This window comes from Crotalus tigris, unplaced genomic scaffold, assembly GCF_016545835.1.
Source record: "Crotalus tigris isolate CLP2741 ecotype Arizona unplaced genomic scaffold, ASM1654583v1 scf7180000018301.7375997, whole genome shotgun sequence".
Taxonomy (NCBI): Eukaryota; Metazoa; Chordata; class Lepidosauria; order Squamata; family Viperidae; genus Crotalus; species Crotalus tigris.
In genome coordinates, this window is record NW_024096931.1 from 6,847,090 (window position 1) to 6,864,518 (window position 17,429).

Below are 17,429 nucleotides of genomic sequence, written 5' to 3' on the forward strand. Positions count from 1 at the left end.
TAACCCACGAGTCTCTAATTCACATTTGTACGCCAAATCTATCCTGTTGACCTTTGTCCTGGGCTGAAGCAGTTTCCTCTTGCAGGAATCAGAGAATTATAGAATAAAAGAATTGGAAGGGACCTTGGAGGTCTTCTGGTCCAACCCCCTACTCAAGCAGGAGACCCTATACCAGGGGTAGGCAACCTTGGCTCTTTTATGACTCGTGGACTTCAACTCCCAGAATCCCTGAGCCAGCTTGGCTCAGCTTGAGAACCTCCCCCTTTCCCCTCAGCATGGCTGGCTCAGGAATTCTGGGAGTTGAAGTCCACGAGTCATAAAAGAGCCAAGGTTGCCTAACCCTGCCCTATGCTATTCCAGACAAATGGTTGCCAACTCCTTGAAAAGATGGGGAGCAAATAAATTTGATAAGAAATAACATTTTAAAAAACTTCCCTTTTAGCTATTGCTATGAGAACGCTACCAAGTTAGAAGTCATGCAGGTTGTCCTTAACTTAGTGACTGCTCCGTGTTATGACAGACCCCCCCACACAAAAAAAGTAATTATGAAGTTCAGTGGCTGCTCCCTCCATGGACATATGATCGCATTTGGGGTGCTGGGCCATTTGCAGCGTACCCCCGGTCACACAAACACAATTTATGCTGGTTTTTTTGCCGAACATTGACACTGACTTCCAGTTTTGGGAAAAAACACCTCATAGCCAAGAATGGATTGGCTTAAGGACTGCGGCGTTCGCTTAATGACCGCAGATTCACTTAACATCAGGATGATTCATGCCGTGCCTGCTGCAGGCCCCATTACGAGTACAAGTCAAGGACTACCTATATGGGGAAATTTTACAAAAATAAAATCGGGCAGCTGGTGGTAAATCCAAGGAAATCAGCCTAATGTTGGTTGAATTAGGTTCCTGGAAAGAAGAGCAGTTTTTGATTCCTCTATTGTACGTTTCATAATTTTCTCCTGCTTTCAAACTGTGGAATACCTGTCCATGCCTGAAATTAGTGTTTTAAATTTCTTGGTGTGACAAGCAAGACCAGGGAGTTTCCCCACTGTTTCTCCCTATTGCTTCAAAAGGACGAGATGATTTTTCCTGGGGGGGGAACTAAATCACTCCAGACATTTTATTTATTGATACAATATTTTACCTGCTATGTCGAGAGAGACTTGTTGCAGTCTACAATCTGTAATAAAACAGTCTTAGGTCTCTAATAAAACAGTCTAAATAATTTCGCACAGTAATCATCAATAATTAAAATACAGATAAAATCAGAAAGCTAGACCCATCAAAAAGGAACAAAATAAATGGTGTGATGTTATTGTAGCCTAAAGAGGAGGCTTTAAATTGGTGGTCCCAGGTTTAAAACTCCCTTTATAATGAGTCTCCACAGTGGCCTTAAGTAAGACATGGTCGATCAAACTGGAAAATACTTCTCTTGAGAAATGTTTTCCCAATGATTTTTCACTGAAAGAACTACTTCACGTGAAGTATTAATAGCACTTTGCAATGCCTTAATAAGGCCACACTTGGAATACTGCATCCAGTGTTGATCATCACGATGTAAAGAAGATGTTGAGACTCTAGAAAGAGTGCAGAGAAGAGCAACAAAGATGATCAGGGGACTGGAGGCTAAAACGTATAAGGAACGGGTGCTGGAATTGGGTATGTCTAGTTTAATGAAGAGAAGGATGAGGGGGGACATGATAGCAGCCTTCCAATATCTCAGGGGCTGCCCCAAAGAAGAGGGAGTCAAGCTATTTTCCAACGTGCCTGAAGGCAGGACCAGAAGCAACGGATGGAAACTGATCAAGGAGAGAAGCAACCTGGAACTAAGGAGAAATTTCCTGACAGTGAGAACAATTAATCAGTGGAACAACCTGCCTCCAGAAGCGGTGAATGCTCCAACACTGGAAGTTTTTAAGAAGAAACTGGACAGCCATTTGTCCAAAATGGTATAGGGTTACCTGCCTGAGCAGGGGATTGGACTTGATGACATCCAAAGTCCCTTCCAACTTTATTGTTGTTGTTGTTGTTGTTGTTATTATTATTATTATAAACTATGCTTGTCTGGAAATAATAGAAATTGTGTCCCAAACGTGCATTTTCAAAAGGCAACTGGACTTTGTTTTTCCTTGAAGACGTTTCCCTTCTCATCCAAGAAGCTTCTTCAGTTCTGACTCGTCTTCAAGGAAAAAGAAAGTCCAGTTGCCTCTTGAAAAAGCACTTTTGGGACAACCATGATCTGGATGTCTGAAAATCTCCCTAGACAATTGAAATGGTCTTTTGACACGGGCTGAGAAGGCCAGATTGGGAACCATGCCATGCAGCGATGCTGACCTTTCAAACTGAATTTCTGATTATTATTTTTTTATTCATCGTGCTTGAGATGTCATCCATTTTGACTTTAATTCAGCCCTTGTAGTAATATCTTCCTTTTCCCTTTAGTTTCCAGTGCTCCAGGAAAACCTGGATGTGTATTTGGGGCTCCAACAGTTCATTGTCACCTCGGGGACAGGTAAGACGAACTTCCTATGCGTGAAGTCTCAGGTCAGCTAAATGTGACCAATATTAATTAATATTAAGAGCCCTGGTGGCACAGGGGTTGAAGTGCATTATTGCAGGCAAACTTCTGCCCGCAGTCTAGAGTTCAGTCTTGACCGGCTGAAGGTTAACTCAGCCTTCCGTCCTTCCGAGGTCGGTGAAATGAGGACCCAGATTGTTGGGGGCAAGATGCAAATAATGCTGACATTGTAAACGACCCAGAGAGTGCCATAAAGTGCTATGTGGTGATATATATGCCTAAAATGCTAAAATAACTACGCTATTAATATAAGATTAAGTAGGCTACCATCGATTTCAATCTTTCACAAAAAAAAGATGAATGAACTTTTAAGCAAGAGGGTTCCCCACCCTACATGAAGTCCACCCCTGCCAGGCTTCAGGCTGGGCTGGTCAGCCAGAATTAGCTCCTTCCACATGGTCGGTTGTGCATCTAGGGCTAGCCCTGTATTTTGCAACATACTCATGTAGTTTGCAGCCCCATGATCAAGACCAAGATAAGTGACTGAATGACCTTAGAGGCAGTATATACCTGATCGAGCTGCTCCTAATTGCCTGGTATTTGAGGCCAGGTTGAGCAGAGGAGCAGAAATCCACCCTGGAAGGGCAGTGGGCCAAATTGGACCCCTCTCTGCCAGCGTAAGAGTCAGGGCACTAACGTGAAAAGATCTCAGTTGAGATCATTTGAAAGGAGCTGAAAACACGTCTCTCTGGAAAGGGATCGGGGCCTGGCACAGAAGAACAGCTCAGTTAGAATGTGATGGGAAATTCAACACCCATCTGCCCAGGTTTGAGAGAGGGCAAAATTTCTTACTAGGGTTGCATGTAATTCATCATTGCCAGAATATCGGTGTCATTCCTAACGACTCTTTTGTCAGCGGCCACAATCTGTAGGATCCGCCTGTTTTCTATTTCTCTTTTTGCCATTTTACCCACTCCCTTCTCCCTACCCCACTGGTAGCTGTGGCAAATGCACACCCCTTTCTTGGGGCTATACCTAAGAAGCCATTCCTAGCTCTATTTGATAAAGGGCATTGTGTTCAGGCATTAATAAAATCAGCTTTTGAAGTTTTTGTTATTGCCGTCTCCATTCTAAGCTAATAGCCATTTCTTGAACAGTTTCCAGAATCATTACAGAGACATAGGACGGTGCAAAGTGAAGTGGTACCTTGACATTGATTGACGGGTGTTTTAAAGCGGAGGGCTGAAAAGGACGTTTTGGAAGAACATTCATTAGGACTGTGTAAAAATTGGCTTTACATACACAGCACTCTCTAAGTCAGTGGTTCTCAACCTGTGGGTCGGGACCCCATTTGGAGTCGAACGACCATTTCACGGGGGTCGCCAAACAATGCAGTCCGCCTTTTCCCCCTTTTCCTTAGCTGTGCTACTCCCTTTTATTCTGTTGGCTTTTGAAAGCCAATAGAATAGACTCTCTTGAATAGAGTCTAATTCTATTGGCTTTCAAAAGCCAATAGGAATTGTCCAGGCTGTCTCTGCCCTGCTGAGCCCGCCAAAAGTCCCATTCTGCAAACGGTGCTGCACCAGTTGAGTAGTCCTCGACTTACGACCGGTTGAGTAGTCCTCGACTTACGACCGGTTGGGGGTCGCAGCATTAAAAAGGTTGAGAACCACTGCTCTAAGTCCATGCTAACTTGTTCCAAAAAGCCCTGTATCCTTGAAATCATTTACAAGTAGTCCTGGACTTAACAACCATTTGGTTAGTGACAGTATGAAGTTACGACACTGAAAAAAAATGACTTAGGACCATTTTTCAAACTTAAGGACTGTTGCAGCATTCCCGCGGTCATGTGATCAAAATTCGGGGAACATTTAAGGGGAGGTCAACAAACCAGAATGAGGGAGAATTAAAGCAGGAATATTCTTTTCAGAAGAATCCTTTTGTTCAGTTGCAGCCACGAAAAGGCCTCCAGTTCAGAGCTGTGATCGCCAAAGCCAAATGCTTGCAATCTGATCCCAACCATCGTTTCATTTCCTGCAGAGGGAACATTATAATTACGTTTCTTCTCTGAGCGCTTCCTATGCTTCCAGAGTTATCGTTGTGGATGAGCTCAGTCCTTCGGTTCCATTAAGAGCAAAGCTGGGACTGGGCCAGGGGTGGGGAACCCTGGCCCCTTTACGATCTCTGGACTTCAACTCCCAGAATTCCTGAGCCGCTGCTAAGCTCAGGCATTCTGGGAGTTGAAGTGCGCAGGTCATAAAGGGGCCAGCGTTGCTCACGCCTGGACTAGGGGGTGGGGAGCAAAGGACCATTTTGACAGATTTCCCTAAATGGGGCGAGCCAGCCCCAGGGTTTTACATCAAAGGCATTTTGGCTGCCTCTCCAGGCCACCGGCTGAACATCACTGCGGAGAACGACTGCCGCCGTTTGCACTGCTCTTTGCGGGACCTCAGCTCCTTACTCCAGGCGGTGGGACGGTTAGCAGAATACTTCACTGGGGACATGTTCGCAGCCAGGTTCAGCGATGCTCTTACCATAGTGGAGAGGTAGGTATCCCCCCAGGTGTATGAAACTGCCTAAAGCCCTGTTTCTCAACCTTGGCCACTTTAAGATGGGTGGACTTCAATTCCCAGAATTCCCCAGCCTCTCTTCTATTTGCTGCCCCTGCTGCTGTTGGCTACAGACACTTCAATCTTAGCCCTTCTCTTTTTTTCCCACCATGCAGGACCTTTGAACTGTATGTTATCGTAAGGGGGAAAAGGGAGGGATGTTGTGCAAGTAGTCCTCAACTTACAACAGTTTGTTTAGTGGCTGTTCAAAGTTACAACGGCACTGAAAAAAAACGACTTACAAACGTTTTTCACTTATGACCGTTGCAGCATCCCCATGGTCACGTGACTAAAATTCAGAACACTTGGCAACCGTCTCATAATTATGACGATTGCAGTGTCCCGGGGTCATGTGATTCTCCTTTTGGGACCTTCAGACAAGCTAAGTCAACCGTGTAATAATAATGATAAAGTTGGAAGGGACCTTGGAGGTCATCTAGTCCAACCCCTTGCTCAGGCAGGAAACCCTATACCATTTCAGACAAATCTCTTCTTAAAAACTTCCAGTGTTGTGTAAGTAAGTACAATCACAATTACAGGAACTGCAGTGAGCCAATGTCAGAATCCCAGGCACTATCTGAAATTATGAGGTGGCTTCTTATCAAAAAACTAAAATGATTAGAATCAGCAAAGTTGTAACCCTGTAGGGGGATAGCTTTGGGCAGTATCAAGACAGATCCAAAAGCTTGAGATCAACTTTATATTACAGCAAGCGGAAAAAAACCCTTTTCATTCATAAATTGCAACTCACCTGGGAGGAGGGGGCTCCGTGGTATCCGAAGCAGAACATCCAGTTTCCGTCACAGTTTCGCTCCATACAGCATTAACCTTGTGAACTCTCAAGCTTCCTCCTTCCGTTATATAGTCAAGATGGACAGGGATTAGTATTTATATTTTACTTAGATGCAAGGGTGTAGGTCTATACATATGTCGTGTATAGTGTGTTTTAAATGCGGGTTATGTATGTGTACACTTGAGAGCAAGCAACTCAATTTCATTTTTAATGTGCGCCGTTGTGCCCACAGGAAAAAAAATGACAATAAAGGTTATCTAATCTTTCCCCCCCCTTAATCTGCTTTTCTAGGTTGGTCAAAGTGACTCTGTATGGGTCCCAGATTAAACTCTATAACATTGAAACGGCGGTGCCATCTGTACTAAAACCTGACCTTATTGATGTGTGAGTATGATGTGAAAACCACAACACTAAAAGGCACTACGAACGCTCTCCTAAAATCCAAGCCCTTTATTGAACCCCGTAAATGTTGTCCTTCTAGAGTGGATCATCCTTGAGCATTGCTTTCAGAGACACCAAGAGCCTATTCTGGGATAAGGTAGGCTCAACAGGGGGTTGAGTTAACCCAACCAGGCCACCTCCAGATATTCTTCTCCAGATTATTATTTCTCAAGATCCAAGTCATTGTCTCAGGTTTTGATAGTCTTCATGGATCCCAGAAGTGTTCCTCCTGGCTTCTCTTCTCCCACACGTCCCATTTATCAGCAATCTGTTGGTAGCCTTTGACAGAAAACCCCTGGCCCCAAATATGGTGGGATGCTTAAGATCCCTGATTTCTTCAGCCCTACCATCTCTGCTAATCTCCTGCTGTCCTCAGTATTGTTTATTTCACCCCAGCCAAATAAGCTCCTGTACCCTGAGCCCTTTGGCCCTCCATCCCATTTGCAAAAGAACACGAGACAAGCTATTAATGCTGTTGTACTAACGCTGGATACGTTGGGTGCATTAACTCTTACTAACGATGACCTAATCTTTTCCCTTTCACCTCTGGGAAATAAAATCAATCCATATAATTTGAGATACGTTCATTGGTGATGAATAGAGTATCCTACAACAGAGGCCAGTGGGAGTCTTTCTCAGCCGTGGCAACTTTAAGACCGGTGGACTTCAACTCCCAGAATTCCAGAATTCTCCCATGGCTGGCTGAGGAGTTCTGGGAGTTGGAAGTCCACCGGTCATAAAGTTAAGAAAGATTGCCTTATGGCACACATCCCTCCCCAAGCGTTCTCCTTCCTTTTTAACTTCAAGGTTCCTTCTCTTTCCAGACACGCACAATCCCTGGCAGCCCTGCAGGCTTATTGCCACTGGCTGGCCCAGTTCTACGGCGAGGTTCATCAGCAGAACCTGACCCAGTTTGTCTCCCTGGTCTCCACTGCTTTGGAAGCGATTGCTCCGTTGATCAGTTCTAAGGTATCTTCTGTCCAGCTTTCCATTTTCTCGTCCCGTGGCCAGGCGTTGTTTTTATCTGTTGACAGATGCCTTCTCTTGCTCCAGAGCTCCATTTTCAGCTTTGCTAAGCTTCTTTTCTGGTTGGGGGGGTGGAGGAGGGGGGAAAGGAAGGTGAATGGCAGAGAACTCACCATCTCAATCCAGAACAGAGGCAGATGTTTTACTGAATTCCTGCTTCTCCTCTGCCTGGTCCTTTGTATTTTAGAGAACTGGTCGATTTCAGCCTTCTTGGAGATCCAGTTGTTGTTGTTTTTTCCCCAGTTCAGGTCTGTCTTACGAGGGGGAAAGGGAATTAACTGCTCCTCCCCCCAAATCCTGACTTCTGGAGATACTAAATTGCTGCTCCTAAAATCCGCAATCGGCAGAAACATTGGTGACAAAAGATGGAGGCCAGCCCATCTTTCTGAGTGCCGTGCTGAATGAAATAATAATAATAATAATAGTAATAATAATAAAAAAGTTGGAAGAGACCTTGGAGGTCATCTAGTCCAACCTCAGGCAGGGAACCCTACACCATTTCAGACAAATGGCTGTCCAGCCTCTTCTTAAAAAACTTCCAGTGTTGGAGCACTCACCGCTTCTGGAGGCAAATTCTTCTAGATCAGCATTGCTGGCTGTGGAATTCTGGGAGTTGAAGTCCACATGCCTTAAAATTGTCAAGGTTGAGAAACACTGTTCTAGACGTTCCTCTCCTGCAGCCTCAGAGGGCATTGCAGAGAAGCAGGACTTGGCTAAGCTGAGTTTAGTGGTTCCCAGGGGCCAGTGTTTCCTTTGCAGCTTTTCTCTAAACATCTGACCTCTCAAACGCGGTCCATTTCCTGACCTTAAATAAAGCCTCTCATTTATTTATTTTTCCCCCAGCAGTCTCTCGTTTTAATCTCCCTTCCCTCTCTCCTCCCATCATTCTCCTGCCCTGCCCTGCCCTGCCTCCAGGTGCAGGAGAAGCTGCTCTTGTCAGCCTGCCATCTGCTCGTCTCCTTGGCCACCACCGTGCGGCCCGTGTTTCTCATTCGAGTCCCAACCGTGCAGAAAATGTTCAACAGGATGACCGACAGCTCTGCTCAGCGCCTTTCGGATAAGGTAAGGACAACTTGGGGGGGGGGACCAAGCTGAGGCATCCTGATTAGATGGCCAGGCATTCTGGGTCAGTTTAAAACGCCAGTACTTTCAGCATCACAGTCTGGTTTGGAAGTAGACAGGAAGGCGGTGCAGAGAGTGGTGAGGACGGCCGAAAAGATCATTGGCAATTCCCTCCCTCCCATCCAGGACTTGGCACAGAAGCGCTGCTTGAGCAGGGTCCGTAAGATTATCTGGGACACTACACATCCTCTTCACGGCCTGTTTTCCTTGTTCCCTTCTGGGGGGAGGGGGCTCCGTGGTATCCGAAGCAGAACATCCAGATTCAACCAGAGTTTCATTCCATACAGCATTAACCTTGCGAATTCTCAAGCTTCCTCCTTCCTTTATATATTCAAGATGGACAGTGTTTAATATTTATTTGCTACGTATATGTAGGGATGTGGGTCTATACATATGTTGTACATAGTATGTTTTAGGTGTGTGTCATGTATGTGTTTCACTTTGAAAGCGGGCAACTAAATTTCATTTTTGATGTGTGCCGTTGTGCCCACAGTAAAAAAAAATGACAATAAAGGTTATCTTATCTTATCTTGTTCCTGAAACAAAATCTTGCCAGACTAAAGCACAAATCTGATCACTATTGGATACACCCTGTGGAAGGTTAGGGAGGGCCAGCCCTGCTTCTCTTCCTGCACATCAAGGATTGCATTCTGAGCTGCCTCTTTTTTGCCCCTTGGGAAAGACACCCCCCCTCCTTCCTGTGAACCTATACCACATTTGTCGGGGACGAAGCCGGTAAACTGAGCAAGGCGACCTTGATGGAGATGCGCAGAAGCCGTTGCCGAGGCAAAAGGGGCTGACACAGTGAAACCTCCCTAATTCACTGGAACATAAGGCGTTGCATAGGTCCAACACAAGCAGACTTGCGAGATTCTCTCTCCTGATGGCCCATCTCAATAAAAGCGGATTTAGCTTTCCTGTGAAATTGACTTCCTAGTCCGGTCTACGCGGTAAGGCTGGCAGGTAGCAGCAGAGTGAAATTGACAGAAACGCTGGCTGGAGTTGAATCCAGCTGCCCAGGTTGAGAATCACCAAGACAAGAGGAATAGCAGTAATGAACAAGCAAATGTGCTGATCAGTGATTTTAATTTTACTCGTTGTGTTTATTGAAGCAGCTGATTAGATGGGCAGGCATTCTGGGGTCAGTTGGAAACACAAGTACTTTTGCTCTTGTTCCTGAAACAAAACCTGAGGGAAAGATTGGACAGCCGTTTCCTCTGGGCAGGGGGCTGGACTAGAAGACCTCCAAGGCCCCTTCTAACTCTTGTTATTCTGTATTCTGCAATAGCAGGGTCGGAGAGCAGCTCCTGGTTGCTTCTTCCTCTCTCTAGCCTTCAGTTTGGTTGATCTTCCTCTCTGCAGGCCCAGATCCTCTTGTGCAGGTCGCTGTCAAACATTCTGCTCCTCCCGTGGCCAAACCTCCCGGAAGCTGAACAGCAGTGGGCCATTCGTTCAACTAACCATGCCAGCCTCATCTCGGCCCTCACCAGGGATTACCGCAGCCTGAAATCCAGTGCCATCTTGCCCCAGAGGAAAAACCAGCAGGACAATAGTAAGTCGCCCCAGGCCAGACTTTCAGCAGTCATAAACCGGCAGACATTGGGGACTAGCCACATGCTTAGGGTGGCTTTTGAGAGCATCGTTTATGTCCCTGTTTAGGTAGCTGGCTGAAAACGGCTACTGAATTCCTGGCATATGTCGGAGCAGGCCTCTCTTTTTTTAGGCTGTGTTTTGGAAGTATTATTGATCTTCGTTTCTTCCTTACTGGGGTTTCTGAATTCCTGTAAGGGAGCATTTTCCTTCGCTTATCCCAAGAAAAGCAAGGTTTTTCCTCAGAATTTAGAACTCAGAACTGAAATCTAGTTTAACGTCTAGTTAAATGAAAAGAACGGCTGTGGATAGCGTGATAGCAGTGCCCCAATATTTGAGGGGCTGCCACAAAGAAGAGGGGGTCCACCTATTCTTCAAAGCACCCGAAGGCAGGACAAGAAGTAACGGGTGGAAACTAACCCAGGAGAGAAGCACCCTAGAACTAAGGAGAAATTTCCTGACAGTTAGAACAATTAATCAATGGAACGGCTTGCCTCCAGAAGTGGTGGATGCTCCATCACTGGAAGCTTTTAAGAAAAATTGGACAGTCATTTGTCAGGAATAGCATAGGGTTTCCTGCTTGAGCAGAGGGTTGGACTAGAAGACCTCCAGTGTCCCTTCTAACTCTGTTATTCTGTATTCAGCTTTTCAAGCAAAAAAAATCCAGCCCAGATTTAAACTAGAAGCTACATTCTATAGGTCAGTGGTGGCGAATCTATGGCACGGGTGCCAGAGGTGGCACTCGGAGCCCTCTCTGTGGGCACGCGTGCCATCGCCCCAGTCCTAGGCCTTCAGCTGGGTTTTATAAAACCTTTTCGCTTTAGGCCTCCACCACCATGTGCAAAAAAAAAAAAAAAAGGTTTAGTCAATTTCAACTTCTCGCAGGAAAAGAAAGATCTTGCAAAGTTGGAATTGATTGATTGAACTTTTTAGTCCCACCCAGTCTGCCGTTACCACCGCAGCCACGCCCACCCAATGGGCCATGCCCAGACAATGGGTCACACCCACCTGGCACTCGACAATGCATAAGTGGGTTTGGGGTTGCAGTTTGGGCGCTCGGTCTCTAAAAGGTTCGCCATCACTGCTGTAAGTGGCACCCCTCCACCTTGGTAGGTATCCTGGAGCTTGCACGAGAAATGTGTGAGGTTTTTAGACACTGATGGTGCAATCTAGAAGAAGGAGGAGGTGATGATGAATGATGAATGATGATGGTGATGTAGTAGCAAGGTTCCAGATAAATCCTTCGTTCCAATGGAACTCAACAGATGAGTTTTTAAAAACAAAGCAACCTGAAGCACCCATGGTGCCTTCGCTCAGAAAGAGATTAAGCATTTTTCCCAGAAGCCGCTGGTAGGACCAGAAGTTGGCAGACATCATGCAAATATGCTTTTTGTTTAGCTTAAAAATTCCTGTTTTTGATCCTCAAAGAACTTGTCCCAACAGCTCATGTTCCCAAGCTTTCTTTGAAAACTTGAACAGGCTGTGGGGGTTTTGTTTTTTTCCCTGAGATTTTGAGAAATGCTATCCATTTTCAGATAAAAAGAGAATGCTTGGGGATGAGGTAAGAGTATTAAAACAACTTAAAGCCTGTTGGAAAAAAGAAAAAGGGTTGGAAAGCTTTTAAATTGGATTTTTGTTATATCGTTTGCAAGTGATGTTTATACTAATAGCTGTATTAGCCTCAGCTTTGTCAAGATGTTTTGCCTTGACACGAGAGCTATAAATAACTACATTTATTAAAACTGGTTTGAACCTAATTGCATGCAGCCAGCATCACTGATGCTTAGTGTAGCTCTTGTAAGTAATTAGCAGCGTGCAAAATGTTTTCTTTCGGACTGTATTCAGTGCAAAAATCCTCGTAACAACTTCTACATGGGCAAAACTGAAGCTCTTTCAGAAGTGGGCTGACTCAAGATAGAGTTTTGTGTTTAGAACTTGAGGTTGCCATTTGTGGCCTTGCAAGAGGGCATTTCGTAAAAAAGCCGCGCTGGGGAACAGTCTGAAATGAAGCCCTTTGAGAAACGGCCTGCGCCCTTGTGCAAAGACGCTTTGCCAGGGGTGTCATTTTTGCAAACTAACCTATTTATGGAATTTGTTCACCCCGATATTTAGAAATGGACGACACAAGAAAAATTAGGTACGTGCCTGCCTTTATGTAGTCATTGATCACATGTTCAGGCAATAGGATCAGTAGTGGATAGGAAGATTTATTCTGGTACACAAAGAAAATATTGCCTCCCCAGTCTCCCATGATATTTCCTGAATTTCTGGAATCTGGGGCATGGCACTTCCATAAATTAAAGTTGAAGGTGGGTGTTACCATTAAGTCCAAAAAGAAACAATAAATCTCAGCAGGAGAAGAGCTACTACTTTTCAGAAGACCCCGCCTACTCTACAGGTAGTCCTCGACTTACAGCCACAGTTGAGAGCCCCAGATTTACGTTGCTAAGACAGACAATCATTAAGTGGGTTTTGCCCCACTTTACGACCTTTCTTGTCACCGTTGTTAAGTGAATCGCTGCAGTTGTCAGTAACCCGGTTGTGAAGTGAATCGGGCTGCCTCCATGGAATTTGCTCGTCAGAAGGTCACAAAACAGGATCACGTAACCCCGGGGACACTGCGACCGTCATAAATGTGAATCAGTTGCCAGCCTCCGAATTGAATCGCGTGACCCTGGAGGCGGTGCAGATATGAAAAAAAAAATGATCATAAGTCCCTTTTTCCAGTGCCATCGTAACTTTGAACAGTCACTAAATAAATGGTTGTGAATCAAGGACTACTTGTATCCCCCCCGCAGAGAGGTCCATTGGAACGTCAAACCGTTGTTAAGCAACTGGTCGTAAGTCAAGGATTACCGATCCTGTGAGGTGTGGCGCTGCAAGAGAAGCCTATTTTGGGATGGAGTTCCTGGAAGTCTTTATGCCTTTCCCAGGGAACTCAGCTCTTGTGGAAGGTCCAGCTGGGGAAGGCCGACCCACTGCCTGCTTTCCCTTCTGAATGTAGTTGCTGACGCTGCTGTGGGGTGATGGTTTCCATGTTTACTCTTGATCTTGCAGCAAAAGTCCTCATCCACCAGACTCTGAGTGTCCTGGAAGATATTGTGGAGAGCGTCTCTGGGGAAGCCACCAAGTCCCGCCAGATCTGCTACCAGTCACTGCAGGAGTCCGTCCAGGTGTCCCTTGCCCTCTTCCCAGCTTTCATTCATCAGTCAGGTATCCACCCACACCAGCTTCCCCCAGCCCATCCAACTTAATATGTCCGTCTCAAATTAAAGCAGGGCCATCTTGGATCATACAAAATACCTTGGTCCAAAGAAGAAGGACAAGAGCAGGGCAAAAATTAAACTGGATGTCATTTCCATTGAAGCTTGATGTTAATATGATCATTCTTCAGTCCTGTGTTCAATAAATCGGGCCTGCTTTTTGAAGGATATCCACCTTCTGTCTTCCCTGCCCATCATCTGACAAAAATTTAAAAAAATGAAATCAAAATAAATCAAATATAAAAATAATAATTATCCTTAATGGTTGTAAAAATATGAATCCCGGGCATATTTGTTCAATGATGCAATCTTGGACCTCCGGGAAGGGTATAATCTAGTTATTTATTGTTAAAACAGTATTTAAAACAATAAAAAACAGTAATATACAAGGTTAAAAGAACTTAGCTTTCGCTGGTCCTCTGCCAGCGTCCTCAGAGTGGGGCTTAGGGTGGGGAAGTTCGTTTTATTCTCCTGCCGATCTAACTGAACAATGAGCAGGCAGTTAGATCGGCAGGAGAATAAAACAAACTTCTCTAACTCTAAGCCCCATTCTGAGGACGCTGGCAGAGGACCAGCGAAAGCTAAGTTCTTTTAACCTTGTATATAACTGTTCTTTATTGTTTTAAATACTGTTTTAACAATAAATAACTAGATTATACCCTTCCCGGAGATCGAAGATTGCATCATTGAACAAATAATAATTAAAACACAATTAATTAAAAACTCGGTTGCCATTCAGTGGAATTTCACTGCTGGATAGCTCAACTGTAGTCTCTGGACTCTGGATTTCAATTCCTGGCTGGCTAATTCTGGGAGTTGAAGTCCATACATCTTCAAAGTTGCCAAGGTTGGACACACACACAAACCCGTGCTAGAGTTTAAGAGAAACCATTCCAAGCTGTTGCCCTGACACAAAGAGGCTAAATTTGGCTTTTTAATATTACTAGTGCCTTGGAGAGCCTTGTCATCAACCACTCCACTTCAGACCCATACCGGGAGAGACGAGTTAATGTCTTAGTGTCCGTGGCCTTGTCTATCTGATGTGGGATACACACTGGAAAAACTCACTGGGGAAGAAGAACAGCTTTCATGTCTCTGATCCTTGTTTCTTCTTGCCTCCTCTTTTTCTGTTTGTCAGATGTAACAGACAAAATGCTAAGCTTCTTCCTGACCCTGTTCCAAAGTCTGAGGGTGCAGATGGGGGTGCCTTTCACCGAGCAGGTGATACAAACATTCCTCAACATGTTTACCAGGTAATGCCTCCGTGGAAATCCAAGAAGTGTCCATTGGTTGTCATGTTGACCTTGAGTAGTTATAGCAGTGGTTCTCAACCTTTTTAATGCCGCGACCCCCAACTGGTCGTAGGTCGAGGACTACTCAACCGGTCGTAAGGACTACTTAACTGGTGCAGCACCGTTTGCAGAATGGGACTCTCGGCAGGCTCAGCAGGGCAGAGACAGCCTGGACAATTCCTATGGGCTTTTGAAAGCCAATAGAATTAGACTCTATTCAAGAGAGTCCATTCTATTGGCTTTCAAAAGCCAATAGAATAAAAGGGAGTAGCACAGCTAAGGAAAAGGGGAAAAAATGGTGGACTGTGTTGTTTGGCGACCCCCGTGAAATGGTCGTTCGACCCCAAATGGGGTCCCGACCCACAGGTTGAGAACTGCTGGGTTATAGGGAAGATTTTGCTACTAAAAAGGCAGGTGTCAGTTCACCTGTCAAGGATCTAGTAACTGAACTGGTGGGAAATTGGGATGGGGAGGGGGTCAGCATTGATCCCTCCAGATTGAGGGATCCCATTAATAAGCATTGCCCTAGGCATAGAACTAAAATATCACTGAGAGCCAGTTAGGATTAGTGGCAGACGTGCTGGCCTCGGAACCAGGTAGCTGTGAGTTCCAGTCCCGCCTTAGGCATGAAAGCCAGCTAAGTGACTTTGGGCCAGTTGCCAGGAAACGGAGAGTTCTAGTCTCACTTTAGTCCCAGAATTCTCACAGTTCTGGCTCACCTGGAAAGCTAGCTAGGGGACTTCCAGCCAATCACCAGGAGACTGGGAGTTCTAGTCTCACCTTAGGCGTAAAAATCATTTCAGTGACTTTGGGCCAGTCCCTTTCTCTCTCAGCCCAAGCCACCTGGTTCCTTCTTGTAGGGAAAATATGAGGAGAAAGAAGTGTCAGATATGTTTCCCACCTTGAATTACTTATAAAAATGATAAAGGTGGGATTTAAAAAAAATCCGATAAATAATCGGCTGGCTTTTCCCATCACTCTACTTGGGTTTCCTTGGACCCAGAATTTAATACAGAGCTCTGAAGCTGGCTCAGCCTACCAGGAGACCTCCCCATGTTGCTGACTCTTGGCCAGCTGTCCAGGTGGAGGGGACCCCCAGCTTTGAGCATCTCTCTAAAGCAGTGTTTCTCAACCTTGACCATTTTAAGGCATGTGGACTTCAACTCCCAGAATTCCACAGCCAGCATTGCTGGCTGTGGAATTCTGGGAGTTGAAGTCCACATGCCTTAAAATGGTCAAGGTTGAGAAACACTGTTCTAAAGTCACCGGCTTTTGTGTGTCTTGCCACAGGGAGCAGCTGGCCGAGAGCATCCTCCACGACGGGAGCACCGGCTGCCGGGTGGTGGAGAAGTTCCTGAAGATCCTTCAGGTGGTGGTGCAGGAGCCCGGCCAGGTGTTCAAGCCCTTCTTGCCAAATATCATCGCACTTTGCATGGAGCAAGTCTACCCCATCGTTGCTGAGGTAGGACGAGCAGCCTCCGAGGGCGAAACCAGGAGATGTAGTTAGTTTTTACACCACGGGGACAGGGGACGCTGTGGAGGGCTGACTCATCATCCGTCCACGTTGCCCATACTCGTTGGCCAAACAACGAGATAAATAATAATAACAGTAACAACAACAACAACAACAACAATAACAACAACAATAATAATAATATAATAATAATAATAATAATAATAATAATAATAATAATAATAATAATAATAATAATAATAATAATAATAATAATAATAAAATCCAAACTCAATGGAGGAAATACCATAAAGGCAATCAACACCTGGGCAATCCCAGTCATTAGGTACACAGCTGGAATAGTGGACTGGACTCAAGCAGAACTAAAAGCAATGGATAGGCAGACCAGAAAAATAATGACAATGAATCATGCCCTTCATCCACGCAGTGACATTGATAGACTTTATCTACCAAGGCAAATAGGTGGGCGTGGAATGCTACAAGTACATCAGATGGTTGAAGAAGAAAAAATGGCTTTGGAAGAATATCTGAAGAACAATGATGAAGATGCACTGAAATTAGTATATCAGGAAGGCTTACTAACTACTGGAGAGACCAAACTGGCCTACAAGAAAGACCAAATGAAGAACAGAATAGAGGCATGGGAAGACAAAGCACTACATGGCCAATACATGAAAAAAATAGCTGGGAAAGCAGATAATAATAAAACCTGGCAATGGCTAAGAGCAGGAAAATTGAAGAAAGAGACCGAGGGACTAATTCTGGCTGCACAAGACCAAGCCTTAAGGACAAATGCATACAAAGTCAAAATTGAGAAGACAGCAACAGACAGTAAGTGCCGCCTATGCAAAGAAGCTGAAGAAACAGTGGACCACTTGGTAAGCTGTTGCAAGAAGATTGCACAGACTGATTACAAGCAGCGGCATGACAAAGTAGCAACAATGGTGCATTGGAAGATCTGCAAAAAATATCATTTGCCTGTAAGCAAAAACTGGTGGAATCATAAAATAGAGAAAGTCATAGAAAATGATAAAATTAAACTGCTCTGGGACTTCAGAATTCAAACAGACAAGCACCTGCAACATAACACCCCAGACTTAACAATTGTCGATAAGAAAGACAAAAAAGTCTGGATAGTGGACGTGGCAGTGCCTGGAGACAGCAGAATAGAAGAGAAAGAACTGGAGAAGATAACAAAATACAAAGACCTACAAATAGAAATAGAAAGACTGTGGCAAAAGCAAGCAAGGGTAGTACCAATAGTATAGGCTCCTTGGGTGCAATCCCAAAACAACTGGA

The 17,429-nt window shown here is 45.0% G+C and overlaps 1 protein-coding gene across 3 annotated transcripts in view; it reads left to right on the forward strand.

The window, feature by feature from the left end:
- XPO6 (exportin 6) overlaps positions 1-17,429 on the forward strand; it is a 53,465-nt gene that overhangs the window by 29,163 nt on the left and 6,873 nt on the right. For all 3 annotated transcript variants that reach the window (XM_039349908.1, XM_039349909.1, XM_039349910.1), the window contains 9 exons: positions 2,445-2,514; positions 4,907-5,066; positions 6,214-6,306; positions 7,188-7,332; positions 8,305-8,451; positions 9,874-10,063; positions 13,159-13,314; positions 14,503-14,617; positions 15,947-16,118. In XM_039349908.1, the coding sequence (XP_039205842.1) occupies positions 2,445-2,514; positions 4,907-5,066; positions 6,214-6,306; positions 7,188-7,332; positions 8,305-8,451; positions 9,874-10,063; positions 13,159-13,314; positions 14,503-14,617; positions 15,947-16,118 (1,248 nt within the window). The remainder of the gene's footprint in view (positions 1-2,444; positions 2,515-4,906; positions 5,067-6,213; positions 6,307-7,187; positions 7,333-8,304; positions 8,452-9,873; positions 10,064-13,158; positions 13,315-14,502; positions 14,618-15,946; positions 16,119-17,429) is intronic.